The sequence below is a fragment of the Heteronotia binoei genome, chromosome 21 (genome assembly GCF_032191835.1).
Source record: "Heteronotia binoei isolate CCM8104 ecotype False Entrance Well chromosome 21, APGP_CSIRO_Hbin_v1, whole genome shotgun sequence".
Taxonomy (NCBI): Eukaryota; Metazoa; Chordata; class Lepidosauria; order Squamata; family Gekkonidae; genus Heteronotia; species Heteronotia binoei.
In genome coordinates, this window is record NC_083243.1 from 114,313,386 (window position 1) to 114,329,169 (window position 15,784).

The 15,784-nt window shown below is 47.2% G+C and overlaps 1 protein-coding gene across 1 annotated transcript in view; it reads right to left on the reverse strand.

The window, feature by feature from the left end:
* Positions 1-9,832: 9,832 nt before the first annotated feature.
* The window catches only part of EHF (ETS homologous factor), a 100,738-nt gene continuing 94,786 nt past the window's right edge, over positions 9,833-15,784 (reverse strand). The window contains exons 8-9 of the mRNA XM_060262662.1: positions 14,483-14,678; positions 9,833-13,242 (exon numbers count right to left, since the gene is read on the reverse strand). Coding sequence (XP_060118645.1) covers positions 13,143-13,242; positions 14,483-14,678 — 296 coding nt within the window. The 3' untranslated portion in view covers positions 9,833-13,142. The remainder of the gene's footprint in view (positions 13,243-14,482; positions 14,679-15,784) is intronic.

A 15,784-nucleotide genomic window follows, 5' to 3' on the forward strand; every position in this document is an offset into this window, starting at 1 on the left:
TCCTTTTACCCCTTGGTCATCCAAGGGCCCCACTGCCTCCCTGGCTGCTTTCCTGCTTCTAATATATTTGAAGAAATTGTTATTGTTGGTCTTTATGTTTTTTGCAATATGCTCCTCATAGTCCCTTTTTGCCTGCCTCATCACAGTCTTGCATTTGATTTGCCACAGCTGTGTTCCCTTTTATTAATCTCACTTGGACTAGCTTTCCACCGCTTAAATGAGTCCTTCTTACCTTTTACAGCTTCCATTACTTTGTTTGTTAACCATGCAGGCCTTCTCTTATACCTGTTTGTGCCTTTCCTAACTTGTTACAATCCTAACTTCTAGGATTGTAGTTTTAAATAGCCTCCAAGCTTCCCCAAGGGTTTTGACTGTATTTACCTTTCCTTTCAGTTTCCTCTTCACATGCCTCCTCATCTCAGAGAATTTACCCCTTTTAAAGTTAAACATGGTTGTGCCGGTCTTTTGGGGCAACTCTCTATTTATACAAATAGTGAAATCAATAACGTTATGGTCACTGCTCCCAAGCGGTGCAATCACTTTTACATCTCTCACCAAGTCTTGGGCATTACTTGGGACCAAATCCAGGATCGCCCCACCCCTGGTAGTTTCTGAGACCATCTGCTCCATAGCACAGTCATTGAGAGCATCAAGAAACTCAATCTCTTTCTCTCGACCAGAACACATATTGACCCAATCAATCTGCGGGTAGTTAAAATCACCTATTACGACACAGTTTTTACGTTTAGCCGCTATCTTTAATCCTTCCATTATATTATAATTGTCCTCTATCTTTTGATTTGGTGGGCAATAACAAATTCCCATAGTTAAATTTCCTTTTGGGCCCTCTATTTCAACCCAAAGCATTTCTAGAAGGGAATCTAATTCTCTGACCTCAGTCTTACTGGACCGTATACCCTCTCTGACATACAGAGTCACCCCACCTCCAACCCTTCCCTTCCCTTCCCTTCCCTTCCCTTCCCTTCCCTTCCCTTCCCTTCCCTTCCCTTCCCTTCCTATCCTTCCAATATAACTTATATCCAGGAATCCCACTGATCTCCTCATTCCACCAAGTTTCTGAAATTCCCACAATGTCTATGTTTTCTCCCAACACTAAACATTCCAACTCACCAATTTTACTTCAAACACTTCTTGCATTTGCATACAAACATCTATAATTTCCCAGGCAAGCTAGGCCAGCAATGTATTCTCTTATTTGCCCCTCAAAAGCTAATGCTGAGGGCTGTAGCAAAGGGGGGGGGGGTCAATAAAGAAGGGGAACTGGGCAAAATCATGCTAGTGGAGCAATCCCTGGCCCAAGGCCTTTTGTTTGGGGTTTTCATTAGCAAACACTTTTCAAGGCACATAAGAGTCTGCTGTGAGAAAGATAGGAGTCTGCGATTAAGACGACTAGAGAGACAATGGCGTCATACTCGCGACGAAGCTACGAGAACATCATATAGGTCATTTATACGGACCTATGAGATGGCAGTTCAGGCCGCAAAGAAGGCTTACTTTGCGTCCAGAATTGCATCTGCGACCTCGTGCCCAGCACAAGTGTTTAGCATAATTCGGTCATTAACAAATTTGCCGCAGGGCAAACAAAATATTAGAGAATTGGAAATAGGCTGTGAGGCTTTTGCGAGTTTTTTCGCAGATAAGGTCTCGTCGCTCCGACGCGACTTACCCGCCATAATTGATACAGTAGAAGAACTCAAGGCACCAAGCGCGTCTTTTGGTCCAATTTTGGATTCTTTCACTCCACTCAGCCTGGAGGAGGTCGACAGGATCCTTGTAGCTGTGCGCCCTATGACTTGTAGGTTGGACCCGTGCCCGTCTTGGCTTATAAAAATGAGCCAGACGTGGCTGCGTGAACCACTACAAGGTATTGTCAACAGGTCCCTAGTAGAAGGGATATTTCCCACACCTCTTAAAGAGGCAATGGTCCGCCCTCTCTTAAAAAAACCATCAGCGGACCCAGCCGTATTGGCAAACTATCGGCCGGTATCGAACCTTCCGTTTTTGGGTAAGGTTATAGAGCGGGCGGTGGCAATTCAGCTACAGGGGTTCCTGGAGGACACTTCCACAATGGATCTATTCTAGTCCGGCTTTTGGCCAGGTCACGGGACGGAGACAGTTCTGGTCACCCTCATAGATGACCTCATGCGACATCTGGATCAGGGCGGCTCAGCGGTGCTGCTGTTATTAGATTTGTCAGCCGCGTTCGATACGGTTGACCATCAGCTACTGACTAGCCGCCTTGCCGATGTGGGGATTCAGGGATCCGCCTCACAGTGGCTGACCTCCTTTCTCCAAGATCAGGGACAAAGGGTGGTGATCGGGGAGGAAGTATCCCAGAGGCTCTCTCTTAGTTGTGGGGTGCCACAGGGAACGGTTTTATCCCCGATGCTATTTAATATCTATATGCGCCCCCTTGCCCAGATTGTCAGGAGGTATGGACTGGGTTGTCATCAATATGCGGATGACACCCAGCTTTATCTATTGATGGGTGGCCAGTCCGACTGTACCCCAGAAAATCTAGACCTGGCTCTACAAGCCGTGGCATCTTGGCTCAGGCTGAGTCGACTGAAACTGAATCCGACAAAGACGGAGGTTCTCTACCTGAGTCAGGGTGGTCCAAGGGGAGAGATCCATCTGCTGACTCTTGACGGGGTGCCATTAATGTCATGCCTGCCCCAGCCCCAGCCCCTGCTAACTCTGAGCAGGTGCCTGCCCCTGACCCAGCCCCTGCTAACTCAAAGCAGGAGCCACCTGAAACTGATCAGGCCACACCGGGCCCTAACTCATCCCCTCCTGAATCTCCACCACCTGTGAGCCGGCTCTGTGAAAAGAGACGGCAGGAGTTTAGAAATAGACGGAGAGAAGCACGCATGCGTGGGAGGAGAGATCTAAGCCCGGAGTACTAACGAGTTAACAAGCCAAGCACAGTATATCTGTAACCCTGGCCTTAGGGCAAACTGTGCTGGCACCGAACGATCCTACTCGGACGTGACCTCGCCCCGCACCCTCTTGCCTGCTGAGAGAACCTGTGTGCTCCTGACCCGGCTTGAACCTTGGACTTGGAACTGGACTCTGATTTTGCTCTGTGGACTGACTTAGGTACTTTGACTATATTCGGCTTGCTTCCTCTGGCGTTTGACCCTCTGCATTCCTGTGACGACGCGCTCTGTTTCTCCCTTCGGCTGGACTGATTTATGGTGTTGACTAATTAGGACTGAAAGATAACGTTTGTGCTGCTCCTTGAAAAAGCCCCAGCCGGCTGCAAACGCTCTGGTCGACTGCCAGGACATCAGCACCGTCCGTCTCTACCTGAAGGTCCGAGTCGTGACAGCTTGCCAGCACCCATAACTCACCAGGCTCCCCCATGACTGAACAAGCGGCAGGAGGCGTGGATCCCCTGTCGGGGCTCCTAGACCAGGTGCAGCAGCTGACGCAGGCTGTAATTACACTCCAGCAACAGACTGCTTCCAATGCTACGGCCCTGGCTATTGCAGCAGCTCCTCGCTCCCGCTGCCCGGTGAGTGTTCCTGACAAGTTTGAAAGGAGTCTGGAAGATTTCCCTGCCTTCCTCGCCCAATGTGAACTGTACATTGAGATAAGACAGAGCGATTTCCCTACAGACAAGACCAAGGTCTGTTTTATTTTGAGCCTGCTTAAAGGGCAAGCGGCCAAATGGGCCACTCCCCTGCTGCTGGAATCATCACTGCTGCTAGCAGATTACCCCCGTTTCAAGGCACATTTCACGGCTGCTTATGCCAACCCCGTGCGAGCTGAGACGGCCAACCGCAAGATACGGGCTTTGCACCAAGGCCAAAACTCTGTGTCTCACTACACCACGGAATTCCAGTTATTGGCTCAAGACCTGGCCTGGAATGAAGCTGCCTTAGTGGACCAATATACTGAGGGACTCTCTGATGCTATCCTGGATGAACTGGCCCGCAGTGACCGACCAGCCGCCCTACAAGACTTGATCCTGTTGTGCCTGCGCATTGATGGGCGGCTGCAAGGTCGACGCCAGAGGCAGAAAAGGTGCAACACCCCAACAAGGGTCCCCACAGCTACTCCCGCTCCAGGTACCCTAGCTCTTCCTCCAGCTGCAGAACCCATGCAGCTGGGCGTCGCCCGCCCTTGCCTGACTCCCGAGGAGAAGCACCGACGGCGCAACCACAACCTGTGCCTGTATTGTGGGGAAGCTGGCCATTTTGCAAGCACCTGTCCGGCCAAATCCAAGCGCCCCACAAGCTCTGCTGCGCCAGTAAAAGGCCAGCCCCAGGTCTAGTTGGAGCTCGCGACCTGGGGCACTTCCTAAGATCCTCCAGCTCCGTCTACCCACCACCTACCCCATTCCTGATCCCGATTCGTCTGCAGCTCCTCGACGGTCGGTGGGTCTTCGTCCATGCCATGTTGGACTCAGGGGCTGCCTGCTGCTACATGGACATCCTCTTTGCCAAAGAGCATGGCATCCCCATCCGGGAAAAGAAGACCCCTACCCTGGTTGAGGCCGTGGACGGTCGTCTGCTGCGCTCTGGACCCGTCCGCCACGAGACTCAACCACTCGTCCTATGGGTCCAGCAACACCAAGGGAAACAGACCTTTGACCTGGCCCGCATGCCACGCTTTCCCGTCATACTAGGCCTGTCCTGGCTCCAGGCCCACAATCCTCACGTGGACTGGGTGCAACGAGAACTGCGATTTCCCGGTGCCCCTGCGTCATGTTCCACGCTACAACCGGCTCCGGCTCCTGTGCCTCCTGATACTCGGCCCAGCTCTTCGCTCCCCACCAGCCTCCTGGGGGCCGCCACCACACTACCAGCTCCCTACCAGGAGTTCGCAGACGTCTTCGACGAAAAGGAAGCAGACCAGCTTCCCCCACATTGGCCCTATGATTGTGCCATTGACCTAATGCCCGGCGCCCCGCTACCAGCAGGCCGCCTCTACCCCATGGCGGACCCGGAGTTGGCTGCCCTACGGGAGTACTTGGAGAAGAACTTGGCCCGAGGGTTCATTCAACCCTCCACCTCGCCCTTGTCCTCGCCCGTCCTGTTCGTAAAGAAGAAAACCGGGGACTTGCGGCTCTGCAATTACTACTGGGCACTCAACAAAGTCACCATCCGGAACCGTTACCCGCTTCCACTGATTCCGGAGCTCCTTGACCGCGTAAAAGGGGCTACCATCTACACCAAGCTCGACCTTCGAGGGGCCTACAACTTGGTTCGTATTAAAGCCGGAGACGAGTGGAAGAACGCTTTTGGTACCAGGTATGGCCAGTACGAGCACCTGGTCATGCCATTTGGGCTCACAAATGCCCCCGCCGTGTTCCAACGGTTCATGAACGACGTGTTCCGCGACCTGCTGGACCGGTTCCTGATTATTTACCTGGATGACATTTTGGTCTACTCCACCTCTGAGCAGGAGCACGTCCAACACATCCGACAGGTGCTACAGCGGCTCAGAGCTCACCGCCTGTACGCAAAGCTAGAGAAATGCGCCTTCCATCTCCCGTCGGTCGAGTTCTTGGGGCACATCATCTCCCCCCAAGGAACTCAGATGGATCCAAAGAAGGTTGACGCCATCCTCCAGTGGCAGGCCCCTCAAAATCGGAAGGACGTACAGTGCCTCCTGGGCTTCGCCAATTATTACCGGCAGTTCATCGCTGGCTACGCCAACCTAACCAAGCCCTTGACTCGGCTCCTCCGCCCCAAGGAACCCTTCCAATGGACCCCGGAAGCTGACCAGGCTTTCCACGACCTCAAGCGCAGCTTTTCCTCCAGTCCCCTCTTGCGATACCCTGATCCTCGCTTGCCTTTCATGGTGGAAGCAGACGCCTCCAATGTGGCCATCGGAGCCGTGCTCTCCCAGCGGGACGACACCAGTCAGCCATGGCAACCCTGCGCTTACTACTCCCGGCAGCTCTCCGCCGCCGAACGCAACTACACCATATGGGAGAGAGAACTCTTGGCCATCAAAGTGGCTTTCGAGGTGTGGCGTCACCACCTTGAAGGAGCAAGACACCCGGTTCAAGTGTTCACTGACCACCGGAACTTGGAACACCTGCAGACCACCCGCCGGCTGAACCAGCGACAGATCCGGTGGTCCCTGTTCTTTTCACGGTTCAACTTCACCATCTCCTACATCCCGCACACCCAAAACCAGAAAGCCGACGCTCTGTCCCGCCGGCCAGACTATGACACCCCTAGTGCTACCAAAGCCCCCAAGGCTAGCATCCTGCCACCTACGGTCTTTGCCGCCACCCTGACTGCACCCGCCTTGGTGGCAGAGATACAGGCCAGTCAGGCCACCGACCCCTGGGCCCAGAAGCACCTGCAGGAACCTCAGCAAGACCCTGCCGGAGACCTGACCACCCGGGATGGGCTGCTCTACCATCGGGAGCAGTTGTACGTCCCTCCAGGACCTCTCCGTTCCTGCATCCTCCGCCTCACCCACGATGCACCCCCGGCTGGCCACTTCGGGCAACATAAAACCGCCCATCTGCTGACCCGAGACTTTTGGTGGCCTCGCGTCCGAGCGGACGTTAGTCGGTACGTGGCTTCGTGTGAGATCTGCCGCCGCGCTAAAAACGTACCCGCCAAGCCCTCCGGTCTCCTGCAGCCACTTCCTACTCCTGCCGGTCCCTGGGACGTGGTGTCCATGGACTTCATTGTAGATCTACCTCGATCCCAGGGCCACACCTGCATTTTCGTTGTGGTGGACCTGTTCACCAAGATGGCCCATTTTGTTCCCTGCGCCAAAGTGCCGTCGGGGCCGGAAACCGCCCAGCTCTACCTGAACCACGTCTTCCGCCTGCACGGGTTACCCAAGCAGATTGTCTCGGATCGGGGCCCGCAATTTACCTCCCGCTTTTGGCAGGCTTTCCAGCAAGGTTTGGGGACGGAGCTTCACTTGTCGTCCGCCTACCATCCCCAGACCGACGGCCAGACTGAGCGCACCAACGCAACCCTGGAGCAGTACTTGCGCTGTTATACCAGTTACCAACAAGATAACTGGGCCTCTTTGCTACCCCTGGCAGAGTTCGCTTACAACAATGCGGTACACAGCTCCACGCAGACCACACCGTTTGCGGCCAACTACGGACTGCACCTCCGGTTCTTCCCTCCGCTCGGCCCGTCCGCCGATGTTCCCGCAGCGGACAACCGGATCGAGGAACTCCATGCGCTCCATGACCTCCTGCGCACCCAGCTCCAGCGCGCCAAAAACGCCTACAAACTGGCCGCAGATCGGCATCGCCAGGAGGGAGCCACCCTCAAGGTCGGGGATTCCGTCTGGCTCTCTACCCGGTATCTCCGGACCCCTGGCCGGTCCTCCAAGTTAACTGCTCGCTTCATCGGCCCATTCCCCATCGAGGTGCAAATTAACCTGGTGGCATTCCGCCTACGCCTCCCCGTCCACCTCCGGATCCACCCGGTCTTCCATCGCTCCCTCCTCCAACCAGCGGCTGCGCCGGACCCGAACAGGGACGTTCCACCACCACCTCCGCCACCGGTTTTGGTGGATGATGATGAGGAGTACGAGGTCCATCAGATCCTGGACTCCCGGCTGCACCGAGGTCAGCTCCAGTACCTAGTGGACTGGGAGGGCTACCCCCCCGAAGATCGTTCCTGGGAACCAGCTACCCACCTGCATGCCCCTGACCTGCTCCAGCAATTCCATGAGGCCTACCCGGATAAGCCAGGCGGCTTGGATGAGGGGGGGCCTGAGGGGGGGGGATAGTGTCATGCCTGCCCCAGACCCAGCCCCTGCTAACTCTGAGCAGGTGCCTGCCCCTGACCCAGCCCCTGCTAACTCAGAGCAGGAGCCACCTGAAACTGATCAGGCCACACCGGGCCCTAGCTCATCCCCTCCTGAATCTCCACCACCTGTGAGCCGGCTCTGTGAAAAGAGACGGCAGGAGTTTAGAAATAGACGGAGAGAAGCACGCATGCGTGGGAGGAGAGATCTAAGCCCGGAGTACTAATGAGTTAACAAGCCAAGCACAGTATATCTGTAACCCTGGCCTTAGGGCAAACTGTGCTGGCACCGAACGATCTTACTCGGACGTGACCTCGCCCCGCACCCTCTTGCCTGCTGAGAGAACCCGTGTGCTCCTGACCCGGCTTGAACCTTGGACTTGGAACTGGACTCTGATTTTGCTCTGTGGACTGACTTAGGTACTTTGACTATATTCGGCTTGCTTCCTCTGGCTTTTGACCCTCTGCATTCCTGTGACGATGCGCTCTGTTTCTCCCTTCGGCTGGACTGATTTATGGTGTTGACTAATTAGGACTGAAAGATAACGTTTGTGCTGCTCCTTGAAAAAGCCCCAGCCGGCTGCAAACGCTCTGGCCGACTGCCAGGACATCAGCACCGTCCGTCTCTACCTGAAGGTCCGAGTCGTGACAATTAACACCGGTCCCTAAGGTCAGGAGTTTAGGCGTGCTCCTTGAGTCCTCCCTTACAATGGAGGCCCAGGTAGCAGCCATTGTTAGATCTGCCTTTTTTCATCTTCGGCGGGCACGGCAGCTGGCTCCTTTTCTGGAGCACAACGATTTAGCGATGGTAATCCATGATACGGTCACCTCAAGAATAGACTACTGTAATGCTCTCTACATGGGGCTACCCTTGACGCAAACCCGGAGACTACAGCTAGTGCAGAATGCTGCGGCACGGCTGCTAATGAGGCTGCCACGATGGGAGCACATTCAGCCAGTACTGAAATAACTGCACTGGCTACCTGTTGTGTTCCGAGTTCGCTTCAAGGTGTTGGTATTGACCTTTAAAGCCCTTTATGGTCAGGGACCTGCATATCTATGGGACCGCCTTTCTCCGCATATTCCCCAGAGAGCACTGCGTTCAGGGGCAAAAAACCTACTCTCGGTCCCTGGACCAAAAGAAGCCAGGCTATGTGTGACAAGATCTAGGGCTTTCTCGGTGGCAGCACCAGAGCTTTGGAATGCTCTTCCAGAAGCCATACGAGCCCTGCGGGATCTGTCTGCATTCCGCAGGGCCTGTAAGACCGAGTTGTTCAAGCAGGCCTTCGAGGCTTGACGAAGATAGCTGCCACCGGACATCACACAGAACGCCGGTGTTCACAGCTTGGAATTCTAATGCCGCTATAATGTATTCAGCACTATATAATGGTTTTAATAATCTTGAATTGTAATACGTTTTTAAACTGAAAATGTAAATTATGGTTTTATATATTTTATTTGTTTAATTGTCTAGATACTGTGAGCCACCCTGAGTCTGCTTGCGGAGAGGGCGGGATATAAATCAAATGTAATAAATAATAAATAAATAATAGAAAGATCCACTGCTACACTGCAGCTTCCAACCTAAAACTGTATTCCTTTTGGACTTTTACTTTGGATGATGATACTGAGATAGTTTGGTCCATGAGTTATGCCTACTATTTTGGGCTACAAGCATGGAGATTGAAAGTGAGTACACAGGGCATGCTACTCCCTTCCAAATGTTAAATCTGTATGCTTCCTAGCTATTGTCTTTTTCATAATAAGTAAAAGGCATGTGAGGTCAGAAAGGAACACAAACTAGTTCAGCATGTGTTAGGTTGCTCAAACAGGACCCTATGTCTAAAATATAGCCAGATTTCTACTGAGCCTTTCAAAATGTCCTATATGTAGAATTTCCTCAACATACCATATCTCTTGTTTCTTACCCATTATGCTTTGTGGTGTCTATATCACTTCATTCTTGAGCAATTGTTGGGGAGGAGATTCAGATGATTTAAAAAGCACACAAAAACAAACAATTGTTTTAACTGACATTTATAGAACAGAAATACACAGAACCAGTATTTAGAATTCAGTGGCACCTCCACGGTGGTCATTGATTTCAAATATTTATTTATTTAGTGCAGTAGAAAATATCCCACATCATTTTGTATTGTGAAAAAATTAAAACACTAGAGATGAAGGAAGAAGCTGACATTATTCATTCCCCAACAACAAAAAAGCTGACATATAAGCAGCCAGCTCCAAGGAAAAACTCATTAAGGCTGCAATCCTATGTATACTTACCAGGGAGGGAGTTAATTGAAATCAATGTGACTTACTTCTGAGTAAACATGCATAGGCTTGGGTTGTACTGCACATGTTAAAAAAACTGCTGAGTATATTGACATATTTTTGACACCATGATTTTGCTTGCAATTGTATAACTATTTAAATACAGAAAAGTCTTTTATATAGAGAGCTATACATATGAAAAAGTATACTACAATAAAAATCTATACAATCCTACCAGTATATTAAAAAAGACCATTCCATTTTTCAAGCATATTAAAAGAACAATCTCAAAAATGCCTTTACATTTAAACAGTGATCTGATACAAACATTCATGTCTTCATTATAACCTGTTGGTTAGAACTGGTAAGAGATTCACCTTTGGCTGGGACTCTAATGTGCTTGGCAAGACTTGCAGCAGTTAATAAATCTACTGTCTCTGTTTAAGGCAAAGTAAATGTTACTTGTACTTTGTTTCCAAACCCATGGAATTATGAAATCATATGACACTCTCTCTATTTGAAGTGCTTACTTTAATGGGAAGTATCTGAATCTACATTTCTTAGCCTTTGGTTAACAAATAATTCATGAAAGGTTGAAAATGACTCTAAAAGAGAAATTGTTCATTAGATACTAAACATATACATTCTAAAACTATTTTTTCTATACTCTATATGATATACTTGCACATTTATATTTGATTTACACTAGTTCAACTGCCATGGCCTCCCCCAAACAAATAACAATACGATGAGGGTGCAGAAAATTCCTAGGTCCTCTCCCAGGATTTTCTCGGGATAATTATTATTATTTTATATAAAAAAACATACTATTTAAGACTGTATGTTCTTAATGTTCATAAACACTTTGCAATATAGAATCTTTACTGTTCTCCAAAAGAATTGCTGGTGGTAGCATAAGTATTGTAATATTGCCATTTCCCATAGGATTCCACAAAAAGCAACTTTTGCATAATGGTATGGGTAGTTACCACATGATCTGTTTGACCTTGTCTGACAGTAAGTGAAATAGCAGCATCAGTCAATATGGACTACATCCATATTCTCTAAAGCAAAAAAGGTGTGGGTCAAATAAGAGGAAGGACTACAGCTACTCCAGCACTGGGGTAGATCCTAACCCTATTCTCTTACTTTAATGAGCAAAGTCCGAAGCCATCCTTCAGATTAAGGACACTTCTTCAAACTTAAATTGCTGTTATGTTGGTGGAAAAGATCCTTAAGTTGGAGGAAGGCTCCTTAGGATGGAGGAGGGTTCCTGGGAGGATGGCTGGATCCTTAAATACCAATGCAACTGTCAGTCTTCATTTTCTTTATTGTAACATCATTTTAATTATCTTCATGGGCTGATTTATTTTTTTAAAAACACAAATTCCCTTACCCGCTGAGTGTATTTTATTGGTTGGAACAAAACTGGATACATTTATATTGAATAAATGACATATATTATGGAGTAACAATTCCTTTTCAGCATCTCCATACTGGTTACACCCTAGATGTAAGGCAGTGATGAATTGTCCATTATTTATCACTGATATAGAGTTAGATAATCAATTAGATGATATGGAATTCAGAAAGTTATAAATGGAAGGTGGGGTGTAAATTGATGTGGAGGTCAAGGCATATTTAGAGATAAAAGAAAGGTCCAATCTAGAAAGTGATACAAGAAATGACTTGCTTGGAACACTGGATTCTTATGACTTCATCTGTAAATAAGATGAACCTGCCTCCACCCACCTTATGTAAAGTTAAAAAATGTCTAATAACTATAATGGATGGTGACAGCTTTGATAGGAACTGTGCAAGAGAAGGTGTTGCCTCCATTACATGCCCTTTTTTGCCAAGGAAGGGGGTGGGTAGAGGAGTGGTAACTCTGTGTTTATGTTGTACCATTTTAAATTGCCAGTCAGAGTTCACATGGCCTTTCTTTCAAAAATATTTGTATTCTAGCCTAGCTTTCTCTATGGTATGCTAGATTTATATGCGGATTATTTTTTTCCTTCATATATTGCACAGCATTTCATTTCATTATATGAAGCGGTACATTGATTTCTTCGGTGGAAACCACTGTTGCTCATGCTGTTGTCAATATCTTGTTTGTCATATTTGTATCTTGCCCTTTGTTCAAAGGGCTCAGAGTTGCATTTTAGTTTCACAACAATTATGTAGTTGTTAGGCTATGAGATAGTGTACTGATCTTTATAACTCAACAAGGATTTAAAGCTGGACTTTCCACATCCAAACCCTCAATCGCTACTCTCATATGATAGTTACATCATTGATTTCACTAAAAAAGTGACCTTCATTGAGATTTTTGGCACTGTGACTGTCACTGATCTTCTAACACACTGGCAGTGGCCACAGCCTGCAAAACTGTAATAAAGTTTTTATGAAGTATGATTTTAAAAAGCTCTGAAAAAGTCCCTTTCATTTAAGTCATGGGTCCCAACAGGTACATAATATCTTCTTTTATGTGTCTTTCTTTCAGACATCAAAAGCTTCTGTTCATCCCTAAATTGGTGTGTGTGTGTGTGTTGTAATTAAGAAACAGTATAGTACTATGTAGCGAACAGAAGTCACAAATTTCACTTTTTCCTTCCTCAGCTATCTCTGAAAAACAGACTCATCCTTTGAGCTGAGCCAGTCTCTTCAAGCCAGCATTGCAAAGAAATGAAAGAAACATCTTCATTTATCTCATATGCTGAAAACAATAGGCCTTATTGGTAAGATTCTAAGTAAAAAGTAATGCCCTATGATTTCCTCCCATTACATGCATCTCTCACAGCATTGTTATAAATCACATTTCTCCTGGCATAGAAAGTCTTCACAAGAAAAGCACACCAAACACAATCATGCAGTGCTATCATAGGTCACAGAAAACTGTGTACACTTTTCCCCACAGAAGGACATACTTCAAATAAAATAACTGTAACACCAATAAACAAATGTGTTCCTTTCCCCTGCTAGAAGTAGATCTCCCCTCCATTTTTGCACATAAATAAAAGAAAAGAGTCTTTGAAATATTTACATCCACAAGGTATTCTTGTTGGTCATAATGTAGATATTTTTTTTTTAAAGATGTCTCTAGTTCTCATTTTCTCTCCATCCACGGGCATTCTTTCCAAATTTATATACCAGTCTTCGACCATCAACTCGCTCTAGGATTTCTCTTTTGTAATAATATCTGTTAAACAGAAATCATGATGTCAGATGTATAGGAATGATCCAGCTGATTTAAATGAATTCTATACATCCCTCATAGAGACCCCCAATATATTGCATGGCAAGTCAGTATGGTAAGAGTGTCAAAGTAGTATCTGGAAGACCCAGGTTTGAATCCCACTCGTGCCATGGAACCTTGCTGGGTGACCTTTGGCCAGTCGCACTTTCTCAGCCTAACCCACCACATGGGGGTGTTGTGAGGATAAAATGGAGAAGATGAGAATGATGTAAGCCACTTTGGGTTCCCATGGGGAGGTGGGGAAACAGGGTATAAATGAATTAAATAAATAGCAAATACATCATATTGGGGTCACACACATTTATCTAGAACTCTAATCACTGCAAAACCAGTTTTCTAGAGACATTCTACAGTGTAATATAGACTGTAACATCATTGCTCCCACACTGGTGATTCATTAGACTAGTATCAAACAGTTATAGGAGACCTCAAAGACTAGCATTTGAGAGGGCACCATTTTGGGTTGCAGAGGGAAGTAAGAAAGTTACACTCAGCAGGTGGATAACCTTCCATCCACAGAAATGCTTCAGTTGGATCCAGTCCTTAGATTGTGTATCTTCCAATGGATGCCCCAGGTTAGCTTGATCTTATCAGATCTCAGAAGTTACAGGGTTGGCCATGGTTAAGTACTTGGATGGGAGACCACCAAGAAAGTCCAGGGGAGCAAGAAACTCCAGGGTAACCATAAAGACACAGGCAATGGCAATGGCAAACTAGCTCTAAACATCTCTTGCCTTGAAAACCTCATGAGAGGTTGCCATAAGACAGTTGTGACTTGACAGCATTTTACACAAACAATATTATGCCACCTAGGTCTTTTACATGAGGCAGAAAAACTTCAGAGAGATGTGCCACATGGAAATAAACTTTCCCCTCACAGTATTTTGAATTTGCAATATTTGATAGTCCTATGGTTATTATACTTTGGAGGGGGGGGGGTTAATGTAACAAAATCAGGTCTTTTCTTCTGGAAAAAGAGGTGTCAGAACTCTCAAGAGAGAAAAGAAGGAGAAATTCATAGATACCCCTCATGAACTTTTAAACATTTTTTGAGAGTTTTGTTTCTACAAAGAGGTTTCAGAACTCTGTTCCACCATGTTTCCCCAGAAAAAAAAAAACTCTGATCAAAATACACCACACACTGAAGATGTCTAAACAAGTAAATCATTTTTTCTCTTGTTACCTCATGGCACGGCTGAGTTTCTCATAAGTCATGCTGTTATTGTTTTTCTTCTTTCCCCACAGTTGAGCCACTGCCTCTGATTTCAGGAATCTGAAGACACCTTCAGTCCGATCTTCCCATTTTATTAATCCTGGGTTCCTCTCAGGATGCAGGAGAATGTCTCGGATGAATTCCCACAAGTGAGTTCCTCTAGGAGCTAATATAAAATAGTGTTAAAATATAAACTTGAAGAAAAAACATTTCCATATGTGAAGGGAATAATTTTTGTTACTGTTTTAAAAGAATAGTATCTGCACAACTTTTTAGAGATGTCTCTATAAAAGATTGGAAAGAAATTATCTTCCCAGTTTATTGCATAGCATACATTCAACACCAGGTAAAGAATCCAGATAGATTTATTTCATATTATATTATTCATTCCTAATTAATTAATGACTGGATCCCCATTGTGTAATTGAGCTGGAACACAGAAGGGGGGACTTCTTATGACTCAGACCAGGGCTTTTTTTGAACAGGAATGCAGTTTCAGCTGGCTAGTGTGTGGCCTAATATGCAAATGAGTTCCTACTGAGCTTTTTCTGTAAAAAGCCTTGTGTGAAACAATGGTGACACCAGGGGGTGTGTCCTAATATGCAAATGAGTTCCTGCTGGGCTTATTCTACAAAAAAAGCCCTGGCTCAGACCATAGTTGTGAGAAGAGATGGTAACCATACTGAGACCACACTTTCTCCAGTTAAAAATATTCTCCCTCCAGCTGCTTTTACTCATTCGTTTCATTTTTATCCCACTGGCCTCACAGCTCAAGGCAGTGTAATGGATTAGCTTCAGTAAGCCGAAAAATTTGGGTTCTTGTATTGTTTCTCTTTGGGGGGTGTTATTGTTGTTAATAATAATAATAATAATCTGCCCATTTCCCTGTTTGGGGGCTCAGAGCGGAGTACATCAAAACAGAAATAAAATCACAATAAAAATATCATAATAAAACCAATTTCAACATTCAGTGAAGTGCAACAGGATGATTCAGCAAGATGATATGACAGCAAGATGGTATAGCACAAAAAGAGTGCCACCATACAGTACCACAATACAGTAGGGCAGTAGGGGAGTAGGGGAGTAGGGGGGAGGCCAAGCGATCGAATGGATAGATGCCCTCTGCCTCATCCAAAAACCTGGCGGAACAGCTCCATTTTACAGGCCCTATGAAAGGCCAGCAAGACAAGTAGGGCCCAGATCTTCATAGGGAGCTGATTCCACCAGGTCAGGGCCAGGACTGAAAAGGTCCTGGCCCTGGTAGAGGCAAGA